Here is a 24224-nt window from a genome sequence, read left to right on the forward strand (position 1 = left end):
GAACATAGTTGAATTCTACTAAGTGGTTAACACTGGCTTTTTTTTTTTAAGTTTATATTTTATTAACTATTGAATTCTGGTAATAAGCTTTGTGTGCATAACTTATGTTGCTCAGATGGAAATAGATAAGCTCTAGGTATCTCTGTTTCTAGATCCATGTCCATTAAAGTAACACTGGCTTTTTAAATTGACACATGTGTGGACAACTATTGATAGTGAGAATTTAACAGATTTGAGACATTTTAAAAAATAATCACCCCATAACATTTGATTGGTCTTCTCTGGTCTTCTCTGAATATATATCTGTTTTTCTAACAATTCACCTCTTCTTTTTATTTTTCCATGCTTCAGTTTTTTTTCCCAGAGCATTTATACTTCTAATATAGTTGTACATTAAATAGATTTTGGAATTCTAAATATAAACTGGATTTCTTAATATATGCATCCAAATGAATTAGAATTAAGAAGTACCATATATTTTAAATTTCTCTGTGATTATTATGTCTATTCTGTTAGGCTCTCCTTAATTTCTTTTAATTTACATACTCTTTGCCTGTTGTTTATTTTCATGGACTCCCTATTGCAGTGGTTCATAAACAGGGGTCCCAGGTCAAAAGACCCTATTTGTAATTCTAATCTCGGGTACTGACATTAGTTCTTGGAAACTATTTTTAAAACACTCCCACATGATTGGAATACACAACCAGATGTAAGAATCAGTGTAACGGAAGACCTTTGTCAAAATATGTAAACTTTTGTATCTCCAATCTTAACAGTAATTTAGAGTCATTCCTCTATGGATTACATGCCCTGTTTAAGGGAGATTTCCGTATTTCTTCAATTCGAGACGAATGGATCTTTGCCGACATGGAATTACTAAGAAAAGTAGTAGTCCCCGGAATCCGCATGTCCATTAAACTTCATCAGGTAAGAGGAAATTACTAATCCATTGCTATTGTTTAATGGTACTCTTTACTTGACTGCCAAGTTATGTTTCTTGGGAAACTTTTGAGAACTACTCTGTTTTGAAACAAAGAAAAACATGATTCATTGCAAGATGCTACATCTCAGAATCCCGGACCTGTGTTTCTAACAGTAAATTTGAATATTAATGTTAGAGGGAGACTGATCTGAGCATGAGCTTGAGGAAAAATGTAAGCAGTGACAAGCTAGAAATAAGCCTTTGACCTCTGCAGTACTTGCTTTGACGTCATTGTAATTCATGCCTCTTGCATGAGTGAATGTTAGATGACTCTCAGTGCAGTGTAGCAGCATCTGAGGAGTCTTCTGCGTGCTGCTGTTTCTGAACTATGAGCTTCATTTAGCATGTTATAGAGAATAATAGATGGTCAGGACAGATTTAGCCTTAGTTTACTCCTAGTAGGGTAAAAAAAGTAAAATGAAGCCCCAAAATACATGTTGCCCCTGCATCATTTTAAGAATATATTTTGAAATTAAGTACAATTTAAGGCCTGACTTAATGTTATCAATCAGTTCTTGGAAATGGCAACTTTTTTTTTTTTTTTATCCTCACCCGAGGACATTTTTCCATTTTTTGTACAGATAGAGTGGGAGGGAGAGAGAGGAAGAGAGAGAGAGGGAAACATCGATGTGAAAGGGACACATCGAGTGGCTGCCACCCGCACGACCAACCAGGGCCGGGGACAAACTGCAACCGAGGTACGTGCCCTTAGCGGGAACCGAACCCGGGTCTCTCTGGACCGCAGGCCGACGCTCTAACCACTGAGCCAAACTGGCCAGGGCGGAAACTGCAACTTTAAGTGAAACAACATATGACAAAACCAGTTTTCCCACAGGCTAATTGATATAAACAACTACTAAGTTCCCACAGCATAGTTCTGGTCACAGAAACCACCAAACTTCTAAATAAAGGTTCAAAACACATTTAATATTACACATTGACGTAAATGTGAACTATACACACATTTAAGAAAAAAGAATAAACAAATAAGATAGTTATTTTCCAACCTAATTGTTCTAGTTCAGAGTCGCAGGTGGCTGGAACCTCTCCCAGCAACTCGGGGCAAGGCGGGCACCTACCTGGGACAGGACGCCATTAAACCGCAGCGCGGCGCACACCCACACCCACAGTCCCTCAGACTGGGACAGTGTGGACACGCCAGGTCACCTCACATGCACAGCTTTGGGATGTGAGGAAACTGGAGTACCCGGAGAAAACCCACGCAAACGTGGGGAGGACATGCCAACTCCACACAGACAGTGGCCCTGGCCAGGAATCGATGTTTTGTGTTTTTCCCATCAACATTATAATGAGATGATGTCCCTGGAGGGCTGCTGCACTGGTACTGGCTGCTGGGTTCTTTCCACTGGGCCATAGTTCAGACCTGATGGTAGAGGCCACGTGATAAGACTCATTAGAGTGCATCTGCTGCCCTCATATGTGATCAAGTCTTATCCTCGGATAAAAGAGAATTTACTGCCTGGCCCATTTGGCTCAGCAGTGAGAGCGTCGGCCTGCGGACCAAGGAGTCACGGGTTCGATTCCTGGCAAGGGCACATACCTCAGTTGCAGCTCGTCCCTGGCCCTGGTCAGGTCCTGTGGGAGGCAACCAGTTGATGTGGCCCTATCACATTGATGTTTCTGTCTGTCTCTCCCTCCCTCCCGCTCTATCTGATGATAAAAATTATCTTCAGGTGAGGAATTAAAAAAAAAAAAAAGGGAATTTACTCTTCAAATGATTTTACTGTGGCCTAAAGTGTTAGAATGAAGTTAATGCCCCACATTATTTAGGAGCATTTCTAATAAGGGATATATTATTTGAAAATCTCTGGAAAAAGGAATACCATTTTGAGGATGATGGGGAAAAATATGTATTTGGGATCAACTAGAATTGTCTATCTTTAGACTAGCTTTAGAGTTTTGAGACAAAATTTAATGGAAAAAGGTATAATTACAGATTAAATTTTTTTGTTATTTTGTTTTTCTCTGTCTGGTATCTCTCCTTTTGTCTTGTTATGTCCTAAGAAACATCTAAGCCTGTAAGGAATTTTTATAAAATTTTATTTGAGCCAAACTGACAACAATGCTAGGAAGCAAGATTTTGAATGTCCCTAAAATGTTTTAAAAATTAGGTTTCTCAAAAGGTACCAGTTTACTGTCTCTATGTAAGAAAACATCTCTTTTATAAGTAGCATACTTATCTAACAGTTCCTGACAGACGTCTTCAGTTAATTCTGCACACGATGATAGGTTTGCCATCTGCCTGGCAGAGAAGACACAGGCACAGGCCCACAGCTCTGATGTCGTAGGTCACTGCCTCTAGTCTCGCCCTGCAAGTGCTCTTGCCTGTTGCTGCCAGGTCTGCTTCCTTCCCTGTTGCTTACTCTGGCTGGGACCTTGCCTGGGACAGTGCCTCTCTACCTTAGAATCAGGCCCAACACGCTTGGCTGCAGCTCCCTCTCCCCATGAGCTGTGGCCGACAGCAAAGATGACTGACAGGGAGGACACAGAGGTGGAGTCGAGAGCCCAGGAGCGCTCCCGTCTGGGAGCACACCCTCTTCTTTCCCTCCCCTTCAGGCACATCACTTTCACCTCCCACACGCCACAGCTCCAATGGCCCTTCTTTTGCCTCTGTAACTTGTCTCCTGAGCCCTTTTTTTCTACCATTCATTTTTTCCACCTCTGTGATTTTCTGAATAAATGTTCCCTTATAGTTTGAGTCTTGGCTCTGCGTTCTTTCCTAGCTAGACTTAAATACCATCATTGCTGAAGCCAGGTTCAGTCTGACCCCACCAGTCTTGCTGCAGCCAATAAATTAAAAAAAAAAAAAAAAAAGAGCCCAGGAGCCATGGAGGGTTGAGTAGGGGAGGAGACAGAGAACACAAATGCAACCTGGATAAGTTTTGTAATTCCAATACGCCTTCAAGGAAGATAGAGATTGACCTATGAAGTAATAAGCAACAGCTGTTTACTGACCGTCACTTTGAGCCAGATGTTGGAGTGCCTGTGAGGGAGTCTTGCGCCAGGAAAAGATACATGTGTGAAGCAGTATTGGTCATCTCCAAAGTCCAATGTCATATACTCATGAAAATCCACGAAAGTGAATAGTATGCTTGTATATTTTTAAAAAGGATTAGTTCATACTTGCCATATGACTCAGCAGTTTCAATCCTAGATATTTACCCAAGAGAGTGGAAGTGGATGTCCACACAAAGACTCAAACCCAGTGTGCATATCCGTTTTACTCATAATAGCCCAGAACTGGAAACAACTCAAATGCCCGTCAGTGGATGAACATACAGATTATGGTATCACCACATAATAGAATAAATATTACTTAACATGAAAAAGAAACGAACTACTGTTAGACACCACAGCATGAATGAGTCGCAAACATGCAGAGCAAGAGAAGTCAGACATAGGAAGAGTACATATTGTATTACATAAAATTTAAAGCAGGTGAAACGAATCTATAGAGTCAGAAGCAGGTCAGTGGTTGCTTGGGATGTAGAGATTGGAATGCCAAAAGGCAGGCAGGAACTTTCTGGGGTGACGAAAATGTTCTGTCTCTAGATGGTAGCAGTGGTTATATGGGTGTGCATATTTGTCAGAGTGCATCTGGCTCCTCTTAGAATGGGTGCATTTATTGTCGGTAAAGTACCACCTCAAACTCAACTTTAAAGAACGACTCTGTTCTCAGAGAACTTAAAGTGTAGCTCATTACTGCTTTACTGCTTTTGTAAATTCCTCAATCCAACCTATTCTCTGAATTTTAGCTAAACAAATATTCTCTATTTTTATATATAATTTTTGTTTTTCTTGTGCAAGTTGGTTTTTCATATATTTTTTTTTTCTGTTAAAGGATTATCTCACTGTTACCATTTAAGGAAGACTAAAACTACATTAAAAGTCCCTAAAATTGTGTTTTTTATTAACTAGGCACTTTTCACATAAAGCCACATCTCTGGAATGATTCTAATATACCATTTCCTCCTGCCTCTCATTTAGTTGAGATGTGGCTCAAAGCTGTGAGCTTTGAGGACAGATTAAGAATCCTAGTCCTAGAGAAGCTAGTAGAATCTTCCCTGAAAAACTTCTTGGTCTTAATAACTACTCATTCATTTGATAAGTGGGTATTTAATATCTACCATATGCAAGATTCTGTGGCAGGCAGCATGGATGAAACAGAGGAGCATATGAAATGTAGCTCCTATTCAGAAACCTATATAAATTAACAGAAGGGCCCTGACCGGTTTGGCTCTGTGGTTAGAGCGTCGGCCTGCGGTCCGGAGAGACCCGGGTTCGGTTCCCGCTAAGGGCATGTACCTCGGTTGCAGTTTGTCCCCGGCCCTGGTCGGTCGTGTGGGTGGCAGCCACTCGATGTGTTCCTTTCATATCGATGTTTCTCTCTCTCTCTCTCTGTTCCTCTCTCTCCCTCCCACTCTACCTGAACAAAAAATGGAAAAATGTCCTCAGATGAGGATAAAAAAAATAAAAATAAAAATAAAAAATAAATAAAATAAATTAACAGAAGGTACAGGACATGTACCCAAATAACCGTAACACAAATCTGAATTTCTGAAATGGTGTGTTATTAAGGAAATACGAATATTGTATTGGCTGCCTTCACATTTATAATTGAGAGGTTGGTAAATTTTTATATCCAGGTAAAGTAACTCATTCGTACTCAAGCCAACTGATGGGAGTGTGTGCTATCTGAAGTGGAGGTGAGAGTGAGCAAGAAGGCAGTATCCCCAAGGGTGCACACCAAGTCTGAGGGTCAGCCTACGTGGGAATAATAGAAGTATTCACTGTGCATGTGAATGCTGCTTCATAATGCAAAGTTTTCTCTAGTGCACTATTTCATCTAACTCTTACAGCAACCCTGACAAATAGGTTAAGCAGGTAATACTGGTATTCACGAATATCAAAACTGAGGTTCAAAGAAGCTTAGCTGTTTCCTAGGTTTAGAGGTAATACCAGGATCTAAACACTTTTTTGTAGAGTATTTTTTGTATAATTTATGTCTAATAATAGTAACATATGCAGATATGAAATTTTCATTTAGTAGCTGATTTAGTAATTATAGATGTTTTTATCATCCTGGAAGTCATTCTCGTCTTTTCATATAAAAACTAAATTTTTTATTTCTGCGTAGGATCATTTCACTTCTCCAGACGAGTACGATGACCCTACTGTGCTCTATGAAGCCATTGTATCTCATGAAAAAAACCTGGTAATAGCCCACGAAGGGGACCCTGCGTGGCGGAGTGCGGTCCTTGCCAACTCTCCCTCCTTGCTTGCTCTGCGGCATGTCATGGATGATGGCACCAATGAATATAAAATCATCATGCTCAACAGACGCTACCTTAGCTTCAGGGTCATTAAAGTAAGTTTTTGAGGCTTTAATTTGGCATCTGAAAAAATTGCAACTTAGCCCTGGCCAGTTTGGCTCAGCGGTTAGAGAGTCGGCCCATGGACTGAAGGGTCAAGGGTTCGATTCCTGGTCAAGGTCATGTATCTGGGTTGCAGGTTTGATCCCTGGCCCCAGTCAAGGTCGTGAGGGAGGCAACCGATTGATGTCTCTCTTTCACATGGGTGTTTCTCTCTCTCTCCCCTATCCCCACCCCTCCCTTCCACTATATCTAAAAAATCAATGGAAAAATATCCTCGGGTGAGGATTAACAAAAAACATTGCAACTTAGATAATCTTATCCAAACATTAAAAAAGCAATTGAAACTCATAGAAAAACAAGATGACCATACTATATTTATTGTTTATGAGCACTTAATTTGATTTATTTTGTCTGAAATTTTCTCATGTGCTATAAAGCCTGAACAGTTTTGCTCATTTATATTTTGGCAGTTTTTATCTATTTCATTTGCTATTTGGGCAGACTCTCTTAAACATCTGCTCCATATTGCTGATATGATGTGATTCCTAGGTTGCAAATAGTATCATAGCTTGTATTTAATAGTGACCAGTCAGTGGTTCACTTGAACATTTCCTTAGATTTTGTTTGTTTTTTTTAAATATCTTAAGACTTTAGAGGCTTAATCTCTGAAATTTTATTTTGATAGTTTATAATGGTTATTTTTTTCTTTACTTCATTTAATCAAGCCCCAAAGTCACACACATCCTTTCAACTCTATAAATATTTGTTACCTCTAATTTCAACAAAAAACCTCTTCAAAATTCAAGGCTTCACCAATTTGGAAAATTAAATGGACTACATTTTACTTGGTATTTTTACAAGGCAACAGCAGAAGTATTCTGTAGGTGTTTATCATTATTTTTAAATTGTTTTTATTTATTTTAATAAAGAGTGGGAAAGGGAGAGGGAGAGAGAGATGGAAACATTAATTGGCTGCCTCCAGCATTCACCCCCACTGGGGATCAAGGCTGAAATCCAGGTATATGCCCTGACCTGGAATCAAACCCGCCACCTCTTGGTGCATAGGATGATGGTCAAACACTGAGCCACACCGGCTGCTTATTATTTAACAGTCTGCTATGGAAAATTGGTTAACTCCTGTTCAGATGTGACCTGTTTCCTGCTTTTCACAGTTGGTTATCATAATGTCTTTTGTATCATCCCATTTCCGCACTTCTGTTTATATGAATTTCATCATGTGTTCTTGTTTTCAGGTGAATAAGGAATGTGTCCGAGGTCTTTGGGCAGGGCAACAGCAGGAGCTTGTATTTCTACGTAACCGTAACCCTGAGAGAGGGAGCATCCAAAATGCAAAGCAAGCTCTAAGAAACATGATAAACTCATCTTGTGATCAGCCTATTGGCTACCCGATCTTTGTCTCACCCCTGACCACTTCTTACTCTGACAGCCATGAACAGCTCAAAGAAATTCTTGGAGGACCTATCAGTTTGGGAAATATCAGAAACTTCATAGTGTCAACCTGGCACAGGTGAGCCATCGGGTTGCATTTTCCAGTGGTGGTGAATCCTTACCCTCCAGCTAGGCAGTGTGTGTCAGTGTCACCCAGAAGGGTTGTAGGAAAAATACAGATGCCACAGCACGATGTAAATCTGTTACATGCGAACTTCAGGAAGTAGAGTCTGAGCATTTATATCTTCAAACTAGTATTAGATGAATCTAATGTACAACTCTGGTGAAGAACCGCTGCTTTAGCCCAGCCAGTGTGGCTCGGTGGTTGAATGTTGACCCATGTGCTAAGAGGTTGCTGGTTTGATTCCCGGTCAGGACACATGCCCAGGTTGTGGGCCCTATTTCCAGTGGGGGGCATGCAGGAGGCAGCCAGTTGATGTTCTCTCTCATTGATGTTTATCTCTCTCTCCCTCTCCCTTCCTCTCTCTCTAAAATCAATAAAGAAAAAAATTATATATATATATATAAAAAGAACTGCTGCTTTAGCATTTGATGCAATCTTGAATAGTTCCCTTTGATTAATTTTCTATTTATTTATTTGCCGCATATTACTGCTATTAGAATGTGTGGGTCAGCAAACAAATCAAATTGCAGAAAAACATGACAAACATGCAAATTGATTCCTTCCTTTTATTTTATTTCATCCCAGAAGTAGGGGGAGCACTCTCCTCATATTGAAACTCCTGGCTGTGCAGAGCAGAGATACCGCTGCCATCTTAACAGTCCCGTCATCACTCAGATCTCAAATCTGTAGCATGTCTTCAAGAATGCACATGGACTTTTTCTCTGCAATTTGTCTATAAACTATGTACAGTATAGGACCCTCATAATTTGGTGACGGGTGAAGAAAAAAAAATCAAAGTAGTATTTTCGGTTTCTTAAGAGGTATTCAGATCCTTAAATCAGAGCTTAAGAAAAACAGGATCTGGGATTACAGCAATAAACTTTCAAATAGGTGTTTTTGAAATCTAGAAATACCCACATTAAAGAGTAGGGTTTCACAGCCCTGGCCGGTTTGGGTCAGCAGTTAGAGCGTTGGCCCACAGACCAAAGAGTTGTGGGTTCAATTCCAGCCAAGGGCATGTACCTTGGTTGCAGTTCAGTCCCCAGCCCTGGTCGGGGTCATGCAGGAGACAACCAGTCGATGTATATCTCTCACATCGATGTTTCTCTCTGTCTTCGCACCCCCCCCCCATCTGAGGATGAATGGAAATATATCCTCGGGAGAGGACTTTAAAAAAAAGAGTAGGGTTTCACCATTTGAATATCAGTCCCTGTCCAAACAAAAGGAAGAGCACAAACCAAGGTAGTGTTCAGAAGATTGTTTTTAAGAAAATATGTGTTGCGCTGGAATTGCCTTGTTTGCCCAGGACTGGGAGGTTTCCTGGTGTGCAGGATTTTCAGTGCTTAAACCAGGACAGTCATGGGCAAACCTGGATAGTTGGTCGCCTTACACATAAAAAATAAGCAGATGAAAGGAGGAAGAGTCATTATAGCAGCTCCCTTCAGGTGCGCTGCAGCATAAATTAGGCTTAAATACATTAGGGTTTCTGGTGTCGCGTACTTCAGAGGCACTGAATAGACACTGGCAAGAATTTTATTTCCAGCTGTGATCCTGATGGTGCAACTGTGCTCTGTGCAGTTCTTTAGTATGATTTAGGAAGGATGATAGAGTGTATAAAAGTGAAGTCGATTGGGAAATATAGGAGCAGTGAATATAAGAGGAGGATATAAAAACATACCAGACTTTTGTTTCTAATATTGATTATACCATGAAGACTTTCAAAGGTGAACATTAGTAGCCTGAAGCATTCAGAATAGTTAAAAAAGAATAAAATACCTATCTTGAATTGATCTTGGGATAATGTTTCCTGCTCTGGTATTTGTTCGTAGGTTGAGGAAAGGTTGTGGAGCTGGATGTAACAGTGGTGGCAATATTGAAGATTCTGATGCTGGAGGGGGAACCTCTTGCACTAGCAACAATGCAACAATTGCCAATGATCCCCACAGCACCGTCTCCCAAGGAAGCACCGGAAATCCAGGCCAGGGATCTGGAGCAGGACTCCATCCACCCGTCACGTCTTATCCTCCAGCACTCGGTAATGTGAGACAAAACTGTGGGAGTGATGTTAACCTCCTAGCTTGGGGGCTCGGTGCATTTGTGTGTATTACCGAGGATGACATATCATCTCCTCGGAAATATATAAATAGAAAATCTCATTTGATTCACAGTTAAACATTATCCTATTCATTTATATTGATCATTTTGTATATATAAATATATTATTTGAAATATTTCTTGGAAAGTATTGTTTTTAAAAACTAATAATTAACATAATTTATTTAACTTCTCTCCTGTTGGACAATGATTTGGTTTCTTCTGAATGTGGTAACAATCTTTGTATATAAATCTTTGTAATCATATTATTTTCTTAGACTGGAAACTTAGAAAAATAGATTCACTAAGTCAAAGTTTATGAGAATATTTAAGACTCATGCTATATCATGCCGAAAATCTTTGTAGAAAATTATTTTTTACCAATTGGTACTCATACCAGTCATGTGTAGGAATGTCTAACTGGTAAACTTTCACCAGTTTTGAGTATTATCCGTCCCCACCTCTGCCCCCTGCTTGCTCAGGAGGACAGGAGAAAGGTGGTCTGTAATTGTCCTACTTTAATTTGCAGTGCTCTGATTCCTAAGGCTGGACACTTCTAAAGGAGATGACCAGCTGTTCCTTTTCAGAAGTGCCCATTGAGTGTCTTCCCTATTTTTCTACTTAGTTATCTTTTTCTCATTTATATTTGTATATTCTGCTTTGGAGCTCTTTGTCAGTTTCCCATGCTGCAAGTATCTTTTCCATTCTGTCTGTCTCGGCCTTCCATTCTCTTCCTGTGAAGATGGCTTGCTGCCTTTTGATGAGATGTACTTAATTTGGGTAGAGATACTTAGTGCTTTTTGTATCCTATGTGAGAAAATTTTCTCAATCCCAAAAGAAGGCATTTTTTACTGATTTACCATTTACACGAGGTCTGCAGCCCACCTCATACGCAGCAGGAGTCATCCATCTGTTCCCATGTGGCCGCTTGGTCCAGTGCTGCCCCTTCCCTGCGGCTTCATGTGGAGCAGGCAGAGTCTTAAGACATTTGCTTCAATTTTAAAAATCCAGTGGCACTGGAATTGTTACGATTCTGAAGAGGTATATGATCAACATTTTGTAGGTTTGTTTTTAACTTCTGAGTGAAAACCTGAAACTGTCAATGTGCTTCTTTAAATGTACCATTGCTCTTACATTGCTTACTCTTTTTATTTTCAGATAAAAAGTGTAGCTATTTTTTCAATATAATTAGTAATTATCTTATAATAATCTTTATTACGTATAAGTCAGGAAAAGGACAAATCTGAGGAATCATATCAAGCCATTTAAAAAAAGACAGAGAAACCTATTCATTATCACTGATAATTCACATTTATAAGTGATCCCTTAATGTCTATGAAAATTATACTGTGGTATCACTATCTCTCTGTAGGCAGTATAGCTTGTCATTGGAATAAATTGTAATAGTTCCAGAGCTATTAATAATTCCATGAGATATTTCATTTCTGATAGAGGTATTCTTGTTATTCTGAAATACAGCTGTGAAAGTTGTTTTAGGATTTATCTCTACCTGATATTTGCTAGAAATTATTTGTCTTTTGCCTCAAAATTTAAATTTTAAAATTCTTCAGCAAATAAAAATAATGTTATAAAAACTGCACAAGATAACAGATCTCAGGTTATTTCTTTTTGACAATTTTAAAAGTTTTATGAATAAATGTTAAATTCAATACATTCAAATAGTTGTTTAAGGGAGAAAGTCTTACAATCTCAAAAACAACAAAACAGAACTGTGTGTGAATCATTCCCCTTAGAACGAGTGCTCTTCTCCTTCCCCAGGCACGAGCCACAGCTCCCACTCCGTGCAGTCCAGCCTGGTCAGACAGTCCCCGGCTCGGGCCTCAGTAGCCAGCCAGTCGTCTTACTGCTACAGCAGCCGGCACTCGTCCCTCCGGATGTCCACCACAGGATTTGTGCCTTGTCGGCGCTCTTCTACCAGTCAGATATCACTTCGAAACCTACCGTCATCCATCCAGTCCCGTCTCTCCATGGTGAACCAGATGGAGCCCTCCGGCCAGAGCGGCGTGGCCTGTGTGCACCAGGGCCTGCCTTCTTCCAGCAGCTCCAGCCAAAGCATCCCGGCCTGCAAACACCATACTCTCGTGGGCTTTCTTGGCACAGATGGGGGTCAGAGCAGTGCCCCTGATGCACCGCCAGGCAACACCTTAAGTCCTGCCAATAATGCACATGCCAAAAAGGGGGAGGTCATTTACAGAGTCCAAGTGAGTAAGCCCAAGGTCCTTTGTGTGTTGTTTCTCTTACGCATTTATTTTTATTTCTTGTTTGTTGAGTGAAGGACTGTTGTGAAAACACCTCTTATATTCCTTAGTCTGAAGACTAGAACATTTTTGAATGTTAAAAAAAAAGTTTCTGCCAGTGTATCATTGAAAGCAAGCAGATTCTCCGTGGTGATATTTGTTCCCTCCCCAGCCATTGTCATGTGGCCACTGCAGTAAGGTCTGTCAGTAGGCTAAAAGGAATTTGGGAGCTGACTCCTTGGATTGCTTTTTGTTCCATTATAGGCAGTGGACGCAGAGAGTCCTGTGAAATTTTGTTTGGGATTATATAATTTTTCATCTTCAAGAGAAAAACGCATTGAAGGTGATCTGTATTTGTTTACAATATAGATTGTGGATCCCAGTCAAATTCTGGATGGGATCAACCTGTCCAAAAGAAAAGAGCTGCAGTGGCCTGACGAGGGTATTCGGTTAAAAGCTGGGAGAAACAGCTGGAAAGACTGGAGTCCGCAGGAGGGAATGGAAGGCCATGTAAGTCCTCTTAGGAAGCCGGCTGCCTGGTGCTCTGACGTTTTCGTAGCCCGACTGACGTGTATCCACCCATGTTTTTAGTCAGTTTATGTCCTTATGTTTAATTATCTAACAGAATTGCTGCCTCTAATCTTAAGAGAAAGATAAGAACTTGTAGGAACATTCAAGGTCTCTGCCGCTAACTTCTTGTTTATTCTGAACCGTCAGGTGATTCACCGTTGGGTGCCTTGCAGCAGAGATCCAGGTACTAGATCCCACATCGACAAGACAGTACTTCTGGTCCAGATTGATGATAAATATGTGACTGTGGTTGAAACTGGGGTACTAGAACTTGGGGCTGAAGTGTGAGCCAATGTTTTATAACAACGTTTCTCTTCCCTCTCAATTCCAAGACGTTGGAGAAGGAGAGCAGAGAGCAGAAGATGCCTGCGGGCATCACTTGACCCTGTAGAGGAGAGACTCGAACGGAGTGGGCTTGGCTCAGCGCCTCTCCTTTGCCCTTCACCCTGACTCCTGTCATGTCTTCATCACCAAATAAAGCTGAAATATTTTTTTAAGTTAGCTGCCGAGAAAACATTTTGCATGAAGGATAAAGTTCTGTTAAAATACATCCTTTAAAAAAAGGTTTTTTCCTATGCATTGCCTATGCTTTAAATCAACAAACTCTTGATTTCAAACTACAATCTCATATTTTTCTAATTTCTATGCCAAAAATAATTGCCATGTTTTGTCATAGAACACGAAATCCATTTACATTGATTTAAAGAAAACCAGACCAGTGTAGAAACCTTCAGTTGAGCATATAGCATAAAAGTTTAATGTACAGTGAGACTATGAACAGACATATTTATCTTATACCTTGAGCGCTAAAAACTTTAATGAAAACAAAAACTGCACTAATTTTTTACAACAATGCACTAAAGTTTGAGATTTCTTAGAACATTTATTTATATATAAAAATAAAGTACCATTATTTAAATTGCCTTTGGGATTAACCCCTTTCCTTCCCTTATAAACATACGTAGCAGGAACTGTGCTGCTCATTTTTCTGTTAGTAGCCTGTACTTCATGCCAGTACATTGGATGTTGTCTTTAAAATGAAAACTAAATCTCAAGAGAGACATGGCTTCATCATGGGCATTTCCCGGAGCCAGCGGTCCGTGAGGGTCCCGTGAACGCTGCTGCCAGCTCCTACGTCCACCTCGCAGGTGAGCCCCGGCCGGCGAGTCCCAGGCCTCTGCTGCTCTGCAGACCGGCACGCTCGCTGGGCCAGTCTTGGGAAGAAAATGCCTGTGCTTTCCAAAGAAGAAGAAGAACATCCAGGAATTTAAAGAAAGGATTGCTTGCCTTTTATTTTAAGAGTTCTTAGCTCTTAAAGTTATTCACATGCAGTCCAGTTAACCCAGTAAAATTTTTTCAAACAAAATTATCCAAATGGTGCAGTTCTTACTGTTATATCCCTCTTTAATAACTTTGCCTTTTATTTTTTTGTCTCCTTTTTCTATTACTTGAATATTATTTCCTGTAATTTATAGTGTTTAGCTGTAATTTGAAATATTTATAACTGTGAAATTGACTTAATTCATATGTTGTCTCATAACTTAAATTTTATTTTTTTTAAATGCATGTATTCAGGGAAATATATAACAGATTTACAATTGGGCTGGGTAGGAACTGCTATTTAGATTTGTCAACTATTGGCATTTTTAAAATTTTACAGAAAACTTTCCCTTGTTGAGTGAAAAGGAAGACTGCATTTCTTCTGAGTATTTAGCAGCAGCTGTCTTTCTGCTCTCTGATGGGAAGTAAAAAGGAGGTAAAACTAATGTCCATCAAACATTTTATCTAATTTAATATGTCCAGAGTATTACTGTTCCAGCATGTGGCACTAGCTGCGTGGGCCAGTGCTCCTGTACTGGGCAGTGGGCGTTCAGAGGATCTTTTTGATGAGGTGTCAGGAGGGAGAAGCTGGTTTTTTACTATTGTGACGTAGATCTTACAGTATAGATAACACCTCAGTAAAAGGAGTGGAAACCAAGGAAGGAAATAATAGTTAATATATAGCATCTTATTGCATTTCCACTCAAAATCTATTTTTCTTTTTTCTAATTTAAAATTTTTGTGATTATTCAAGACCCAATGTGCCTTGTGTTGATGTTTTCAGACTTCACACTTTATAAAACTTACTATTTAAAAACATTTGTCAAATTAGTTTTTAAACCTTTACACAACCCTTTCTAAATTGACCAATCAAAATGTATTTCCCTGATACTGTCATTATATTTATATTTGCCTCTTTTAGGCAATTCTGTAGCGTTCCATCAATGTTAGGCTTTTTTTTTTTTCCTGAAATGATATATACAATTATCCGTTTATATTTATTTAAAATCTTCTCAAAGGAATTTTGCTCCCCACTGCTTGTCCCCTTTCTGAAGGGGCTGTGACCTCTCATGGTCATGGCCTGTGAGAGGTCAGCGGGCCTTTCTAGTCGGAAGTGGAAGGTCATGCACTTCCCACACGAAACAATTTGAATTTCAGGTGATTCCCGCAGAAGGACTGGGATTACTTTTATTCCTAGCCCCCAACTTTCTACTCCCCAGTTGTTAAACTCATCACACACTCCAAAAAATTAGATTTCAAATACCTGAGTAGGTTTTGTGTGGAGCATATGTACTGGCTCTTGATTCAGGGGAGCAACTAGTGGTCATTTTTCTCAAAAAAGTTGAATTCTGTTATCAGGTAGCCCTTTAGTGATGTTTTATGAGTTAGGAACTCTTAAGAGGAACCCTGTTCTTATTTTTTAAACCTAAAACAAATAGTCTTTTACAAATTATAGTATTTTTCTAATAATTACGACAGGAGAAATAGTGATAATTAAAGCAAAATTTGTGTCTTTACAATAATTTGACCTAAATTATTATATAGAAATATACATACTTCAGTTAAATTGATGATGCGTGTCTCAGTCGGCCCGCCCGAGAACAGGGAGCTGTTCGCCTAGATTCCCTGCGAGACCCCAGCAGACACATCCGTGTCTTTAGTTCACAATTGCAGAACTTTTAGAGTTCCATAAATTGACAGTGAAAATACGTAGTTAAAACACTAGTATTTTCTTTAGAGTTTCATTACTATCTGGTTTTCTTTGTCGTTTGATTTTATTTTTTCCCCTTTGAAAGGGAGTCCTGGAATGCATATAAAGTGTTAGCTTCTCTTCTTGTTTCCTCTCATTCAGAAGCAAAAGTAATTTTATAACTCAAAATTAAGCTTTTGGTTAATCTTCCAGCTTATAAATTGGTGTAAGCAATTTTTTACATCATTTTTGATACTTGATAAAACTTTAAACGTTCACTTTTTTCTAAAGAACTTATTTTTTAGAGCCTAGATTAATATGTTGATATTTAAGGGGCTTGGGAGAGTAGGTGGTGAGGCTGTATATTTTTAGGGTAAAAGGAGATTAGTTACCTTTCAGGAAATTAGTGAACAACCTTTATCAGTGTTCTGCCATCTTTGGGTTTTCATTACTGGAAGATTAACTTCCATTAGGTTTGAAGTATTTTTAAAAGTATTTCAAGTATATCTGAGATGCTTCTATTAATCTTTGAAACAGAAGTAGTCAGACAGTGTTTTCTTTTGTGAGTGAGATACAGAAAATTACTCTATATTAATACCAAGCAAGGAAAATAAAGAACAGCCTCAAGTCTAAGCAAGGGTAGCTTAGCCTTAAATTCTGCTTTGCTTCTGAGCAGCATCCTTCTGCCTCGTAGACATTCTTCCTTTGGTAGATCGCTGCACTGAGTCTTTCATCCAGAACTGCGTCTTTTAAATTTATGATTTGCCCAGGGTCTGAAATTATCTTTTTCTTCTAGTTAACTTTTAAAAATTCTTTCTCCTAAATATGTGACTTAAAAAGATAACTTAGTAATATTGAGTGAGAATTCTTTGAATTTATATTTACTAGCTACTAAACTATAAACTGCAGCCCAGGTTGTTAATTGTTTTTGTGTTTATTTTAATTACTTTTTCATGAGTATGGACAAAGCCTCCCTCCCCCTTTTTTAAGTCCTCAGTACTCATTATTCTGTTGCTTTTTTTTTTTTTTTTAATATACTTTAATGTGATAATATATAATTACTTTGCCTGGACACAGACCCAATAAAATTTTATTTTGATAGAATACATTGTTCAAATGACGTATAAAACATCCATTTTTATTTAGAAACCTCTCCTTTAGTTCCAAGAAGAGTGGAGAGAATATTGTCAATCAAGGCCAAGATGAGACTTGTAACCTGTTAATGTACTTTGAGCTTTTTGTTTCAGGCTTATGTAGAAATTGAGTTTTATTGGTCTGGAGAAAGAGGAAAATTAGATATTACCATGTATTGTGCAGCAAACATTTTAATATTACATTGGATATGGATAGTGGATGTTTTGTTTTTTAAGTATTAGAAAACAGGCCTCTCTTTTCTAAAAAGTTTAGCTAATATATATCTAGGCCTTCTCATTTTTAACTTGTTAAACGTTTAGGTAAGAACTGTGATTGAAAAGGAATTTATTATACAAATAGGTCTGGTGGGTATGTGAATGGAGTGTTAATTTTGCTTGAAACAGAAGAATATTTTCTGCTTTGAATCACTTCATCAAAATCATCTGTAAAGAATTATGTGTGATAAGAATTTCTTTTAATTGCTTATCAGGCACATATTCTTTCTGGATTAGAGTAAGTAAGTTCTGTTTGTGAGCTGAACTTCATCTGCCATTGGATGGAAGCAGCGTAACACTCTGGGGGAACCCGAGCTGACTGTCTTCACAGGGTTACAGGCAACTCTGTTCTAAGCCTTATACCTATTATATAGGTTTATACCTTTTTTCTTATGCCTCAGCTCTATACCTGACAATTTTTGGTTCAGTGGAGCCAAGCTAGAAGGAACAAAGGTCATCCAAGATTGTGCTAAGGATGAATATCCTAGGGGTCACTAGCACAGATCGGCGATCACCTGGAGTTCAAACCAGAGCAGTAGTAGAGAACCGGATGTCTGCCCAGATGACTCTGGTTTAGTGTAGTTGTGTTAAACAAGGTTATCTACATTGGGAGGCTTGATTCTACAACCAAAATAATAGAAATGGGGGCAAAATCATGTCTGCTTATGCTTTTTGAAAGCTTGTAGTTTAAATAAAAATAAATTGTAAAAGCTGATTACTTTAACCCTGTACAAGGCTGGCAATGAGCCCTGCGTGAGGAAATGGAAGGAAGAGTACCGATGATGATTCTCGGAAGGGGGTTTCTCTTTTCTGACGCGGGCTCTGCAAGGCTCATCGCCTCTACCAGCACACAGTCCAGGCCAGAGACAAGCATGTGTGTGCGCGCGTCTGTGAGTGTGTGTGTCCGAGCGTTTCTCTAAACAGGTTGTAAATAATGTAGCTGTTTAAAATGGAAAATAAAAGCTGAGACTGTTTTCTTTCTTTGCAAATATATTGCATCAAAAATACAGTATTGACAGTGGATAGAACACTGAGGAAATAAATTTCTTTTTTCATTTTGCCTTCTGTCCATTTTTGTCAAATTAAGAAAAATTAGAGTACACCATATTAAGCTCTGCGTAGCACATATTAAACACATACATGGTTCTGAAATAATCATTGGAAACAGGCGTTGGCCTATACACGTGATTCATCGTACAATTGAAATGTATGTATTTCATATTAAAAGGATATCTTTTTACAGTTGGTAGAAAGGTTGTCATTTACATCTTTAGAATTTATCTGAATGTGTCATATTAATGATCAAGTATTAGGTGGAACATGTAGGGTGATAAAAATGTATATGCTCACTATAGTACACTAAAGTACAGTACCCAAAAAGTAAATAACGTGGATTGTGGTCATCAAAATCAGGCAAATGCTAACTCAGAGTGTGTGCTAACCCACTGATTTGTTATATAATACTTAAAGAAAATGCAAACGGACTTACAATAAGAATATACTCTTGATTAAAACAGTATTAAGCCTTTAGTGAGTCATTTTAACCATAGTTACAACCCAGAGTCCCAAACAGTTTGCCGCTCTCCTCCTGCCCAGGATCACAGTGCATGACTGCAAAAGGAATGGTCATCTTTTTTTTTTTTTTATCCTCCCCCAAGGACATTTTTGCAGATAGAGCAGGAGGGAAAAATGGAGGAAGAGAGAGAGAACCATCGATGTGAGAGAGAGACATTGAGTGGTTGCCACCCACACAGCCCCAACCGGGGATGGGGACAAACTGCAACCGAGGTACGTGCCCCTAGTGGGAACCGAACCCAGAACTCTCTGGTTCACGGGCCAACACTCTAACTGCGGAGCCAAACCGGCCAGGGCTGGAATGGTTATCTTCAAGGACAATATTTTTTTCTAGTGACAGAAAATATGCTGATTAAATGAAACACATCGTTAAAGGAAGGAGTTCTCTGTGTAAGCTGCATTCATCTTAGACCTAGAGATTCAAAGGGAGGTTGAAATGAAATTCAAGTCCCATAAAACCTCTTCATTATTCTTAAAGTACAGTTGATTTAGGATTTTGCTTCCTGAAGGATCCAAAAATGTTTTACTGACCTGTAGCCAGTGGATCCCACCATGTAGGTGCCTTTTCCTTCGGGGGAAGGTATTGCCTCTGGTGAAGTAAGGGCCGTGACCAAAGGGTGGCTTCTTGAGTATTCAAGATTTACGATATAAAATATTTGCTTTATTCTTTCCCCCCTTCCTACATGCTTATACTACTAAATATAATTAAACGTCATACTTGGGGAAATACAAATTGGTACAAGAAGATCCCTGGATTGCTTTGTCATTTCTCAGGATATACAATAACTAACAGCAAGTGGGTAGAGGTGACTCCATCTTGTCTGGAAGCCTTATAAGAAGCCATTCAGTTTCAGTGCCCAGTAACTTGTGCCAAAAGGGAAAAGTCATTCTTTAGTCCAGGGTTCCGTTCTGCTCCCAGAATGCTGAATGAGCACAGCAACTGGTCTGTCAGGACTTGCCAGGTTCTGGAGACCCATCCTGAAGCACGTGCTCTTGTCTATCCGGTAGTTAACGTCCCACGACAGCACTAAATTTAAGCAGACACCAAGTGCCTCTGTTCATAATACAGCTGACCCTTGAGCAGCAAAACAGAACTGCGTAGGTCCACTTATATGTGGATTTTTTTCCAATAAGTGTACAATCAGCTCTTCGCGATTCAGGCTTCACATCTGCAGATTCAATCAACAGTGGATCAAAAACAGTATTTTCTATCCCTGGTTGAGAATCTGTAGATGCGGAGGGCTGGCTGTATACGTTCTATACCATTCTGTGTAAGGGTCTTGAGCATCCATGGGTTTTGGTATCTACAGGGGTCCTGGAACCAATCCCCCGCAGATACTAAGGGACAGCTGAAGTTTGGAGGGGGGGAGATAAAAAATTAAATGTGGATTTTTGGCTGTGTGGGAGTTGGCATTCCTAACTACCACATAGTTCAAGAGTCACCTGTACTGTTAATGAACTTGCTCTCACCACCCACCACTTCTCAGTTGTGTACCAGTTTACAATACAGTATATCACAAATGCCCCAATGGGAATCCACAGTGTAGCACAAATGTCTAAAATAAGGTGCACCTTTCTTTGGACAAAATGTAAATTTGCTTAGCTTATAAATTTGTATAACTGCACTATGAAACATATCTTTTTTTAAAATATATTTTTACTGATTTTTTTAGAGAGAGAGAAACAATTATGTGAGAGACAAACATCATTGATAGGCTGCCTCCTGCACACCTGCTACTGGGAACCAGGCAACCCGGGCATGTGCCCTGACCAGGAATCGAACCGGGACTTCTCAGTCCATGGGACGTCGCACAATCCACTGAACCACACTGGCCGGGCTGAAATAGTATTTCTTTAGTGAGTTCTGAAATACTACTTTACTTTGGGATGCTTGTAGTTACAAGAAAGAAACCTTAATTTGAAGTTGGTGAAGTAGGAAATTGGCTCAAAGATAGGCTGGATTTTCAGAATTGGTTTATTCATGCTACTCCAGGTCTGTATGTCTGTAATTTTCTCAACTCTACCCTCCTATGTTTACTGCCTTTTAAAAAATTTTTTAAAAATATGTTTTTATTGATTTTGGGGGGGAAGAGAGAAACATAGATTGGCTGCCTCCTGCACGCCCCCTACTGGGGGTCGAGCCCACAACCCAGGCATGTGCCCTAACTGGGAATAGAACTGGGACCTCTCAGTCTATGGGAACGACACTCAATTCACTGAGCCACACCGGCCAGGCTGTTTGCTGCCTTTTCAGACTGGAGCTGGGTGTTTGTTTCTGGACCACATTCCATATACATCATCATTCAGAAAAAAAAACACACAAAAAAACTTCCTGTTATCTGTCTTGAGTGGGGGAAATTTCCAGAAGCCTCAGCATATTTTTTCTTGCATCTCATTGATATAAGATTTGACATATGCAAGATTCTTAACTTGTCCCTGTGTCTTGATTTTCTAAACTAGTTACATGCAAGAGAATCAACCACCATGATTGGCATAGACAAATCAGAGCTAGCTCTGAACCTGAGTCCATTCCCCAAACTATGGTTGCGTACAAGGAACTGACCACAGTGTCGACAGCAGGTCTGTATGTAGCTTTCCAGAAATTGAGCATTGTTTTCAGTACAGACATCGACCACCTAAGAAATAGGTGTTTCATGTGGAATGCATGTAGTGGACCTAGAACAGAAAGTCGGCAGAAACAGGTGGACACAGGTCCGGATGTTTGCTCTCTGTCTCAGGGCTGCCTTTCATCCGTGACACTTGTTTTTCTCCATGTAAATTCTTTATTGTGAAAAAAATTCACCAGTAAAATCACCTGAACCCAGATATCCCTCCTTTCCCCCGCCACTGACAACCTCCTCCCTACTCCCTCCACCCCACACCCCCCCTTGACTGCACTGTTGTCTGTCCATGGGTTATACATATATGAATATCAGTTTTTTGGTTTATTTCTTCCCACCCCCTCACCCTTCTTCCCTCTGAGATTTATCAGTTTGTTCCTTTCTTCCATGTCTCTGGATCTATTTTGTTCATCAGCTTATTTTGTTCATTACATTCCACAAATAAGTGAGTTTATGTGGTATTTGTCTTTCTCTGACTGGCTTATTTCGTTTAGCATAATACGCCAGGTCCTCCATGTCGTCTCAAAGGGTAAGAGATCTTTCTTTCTTACAGCTGCATAGTACTCCATTGTGTACATGTACCACAGCTTTTTTATCCACTTGCCTACTGATGGACACTCGGGCTGTTTCCAGATCTTGGCTATTGTAAATTGTGCTGCTATGAACATAGGGGTGCATAGGTTCTTTTGGATTGGTGTTTCAGGGTTCTTAGGATATATTCCAAGAATTAGGAGGCTTTTAAATATGGATTCAGTTTATGAAGGACTATTCAGATTTCCTGTTTTTTTTTAGTTAGTTTTGGTAAGTTGAGTTTTTCTAGGACTGCAGTTCTCAAGCTTTTTGGTTTTCAAATACTTTTAAAAATTATAGCCCTGGTCGGGTTGCCCAGTGGGTTGGAGTGTTGTCCCCTGCACCAGAAGGTTCTGGGTACAATCCCCAGTCAGGGCACATGCAGGAGGCAACTAATTGATGTTTCTCCCTCTAAAAAAAAAAATAATAATAATAAATATATTCTTGGGTGAGGATTTAAAAATTTTTTTGAGGCCTCTTTATGTGGCTTATATTTATTGCATTAGAAATTAAAACAGCACATTTTAAAATTGTTATTTCTAAGTGAGTTAATAAGTGATAAACTCATTGCATGTTAAATTTCTTTTTAAAATAATGCTTCCAAATGAAATATTGTATGACATCTGAACTTATATCTGCTTCTACATTATGTTGCATTATATTATTTTGGTTGAAGCGTATGAAGAAAACCTAGCCTCATACATATATCCAGTAGGAAAAGAGGGGAGTGTTTTAATAGCCTTTTCAGAGGACTGTTGATATCCTTGTTTTGACACTTCACTAAAATTTGACAAGTGGTAGTTTCTTAAGGGTTAGTTGCAATGTAGAATCCCGTTTGTCCTGCCTTACATTAAAGTCCATTGGTTTTTACTTGGTTTCTCTTTTACCTGTGTGTAGTTTTATAAGATTATTTATTATTTAGGAGTGGTTCCCTGGTTTATGCAGATCTTCCAAATGTTGACACATTTTATTATACAATATAAAAAATCACATTCATATTATATCAACTGCCATTTAATCAGATACACTTTTATCTGGATGCTATTAAAGCTTACAGTGCAGATGCAAGTATTCAAAAATGTAATTTTTTATTGAAAGCTCTGATTTTACCGTTGGTAACAAATATTGTCAGTTATTTGCCCTGTAGTAACAGGCTCACTTCATTTTTGAGAAAGTATCAGCTACAGAAGTCTGAATAATTATGGTTTGTTTCTTAGTCACTCTGTCAAGAAAAAATGGCATTCCATGAAAAAAAGTGACTAGCTCAGCTCATAACTCAATCACAAAAGGGCTATTCTTTGAAAAAAAACTATACTTTGGTGTTCAGCCTCTATATTTATTGTATTCATTTTAAGGCTACACGTTTCTCTTTAACCACTAGCGTTAGTGGCATCAAACAAGGTTTGCTATGTCATTTTCATTACCAATCATTATTATCAGTTTTCATTATGATTTCTAATTATCTAATTTTCTTTTTAATCCTCACCTGAGGATACTTTTCCATTTATCTTCAGATGGAGTGGGAGGGGGAAAGAGCCAGGGAGAGAGAGAAACATCAATGTGAGAGAGACACATCGACTGGTTGCTTCCTGCACAATCCGACTAGGGCCGGGGACCAAACTGCAACCAAGGCACGTGCCCTCGACCAGAATCAAACCCGAGACTCTGGTCCGCAGGCCAACGCTCTAACCACTGAGAAAAACTGGCCAGGGCTAATTATATAATTTTCACTATGCCTCCTTTGAGTCATGGCTTAATTAGACCCATATTGATTAATTTAAAAATATTTGGCAATTTTCTACTTATCATTTTCTAGTTATTGCTAATAACCATGGTCAGAGAAACTCTGTATGATATTAATCCTTTGAAATTTGCTTCTCCTTGCTTTCTGGCTCAGTATATTGTCAGTTTTGATAAATGTTCCAGTGGGCATTTAGGAAAATAACGTGCACTCTACAGTGTGAGAGCCTTCTGTGCCAAATATATCAGGTAAGTCAATTTTGTTACGTTACTCAGATGCGGTATATTCTTACTGATTTTTTGTCTACATATATAGATTTGTTTTAGTTCTTTCAAGTTTTGATTTATGTATTTTGAGTTTACCATATTAGGTGCATATAAATTGGAAATATTTGTCAATTGACACTTTTAATCATTTTGAAATGC

General features: G+C 39.1%; 1 protein-coding gene across 7 annotated transcripts in view; it reads left to right on the plus strand.

Annotated features, from left to right (window-relative positions):
• Nucleotides 1–24010, plus strand: part of PCNX1 (pecanex 1) — a 173481-nt gene extending 149471 nt beyond the window's left edge. For 5 of the 7 annotated variants that reach the window (XM_036269327.1, XM_036269713.1, XM_036269405.1 and 2 more), the window contains 7 exons: nt 777–927; nt 6141–6371; nt 7632–7906; nt 9781–9986; nt 11825–12267; nt 12673–12813; nt 13021–13428. In XM_036269327.1, coding sequence (XP_036125220.1) covers nt 777–927; nt 6141–6371; nt 7632–7906; nt 9781–9986; nt 11825–12267; nt 12673–12813; nt 13021–13161 — 1588 coding nt within the window. In that variant the 3' untranslated portion in view covers nt 13162–13428. Of the gene's footprint in view, nt 1–776; nt 928–6140; nt 6372–7631; nt 7907–9780; nt 9987–11824; nt 12268–12672; nt 12814–13020; nt 14289–23955 lie in introns of those variants that run through there. The other 2 variants (XM_036269486.1, XM_036269573.1) reach the window with 2 other exon arrangements.
• The last annotated feature ends 214 nt before the right edge of the window (nt 24011–24224 follow it).

The sequence above is a fragment of the Molossus molossus genome, unplaced genomic scaffold (assembly GCF_014108415.1).
Source record: "Molossus molossus isolate mMolMol1 unplaced genomic scaffold, mMolMol1.p scaffold_m16_p_1, whole genome shotgun sequence".
NCBI classification, from domain to species: domain Eukaryota; kingdom Metazoa; phylum Chordata; class Mammalia; order Chiroptera; family Molossidae; genus Molossus; species Molossus molossus.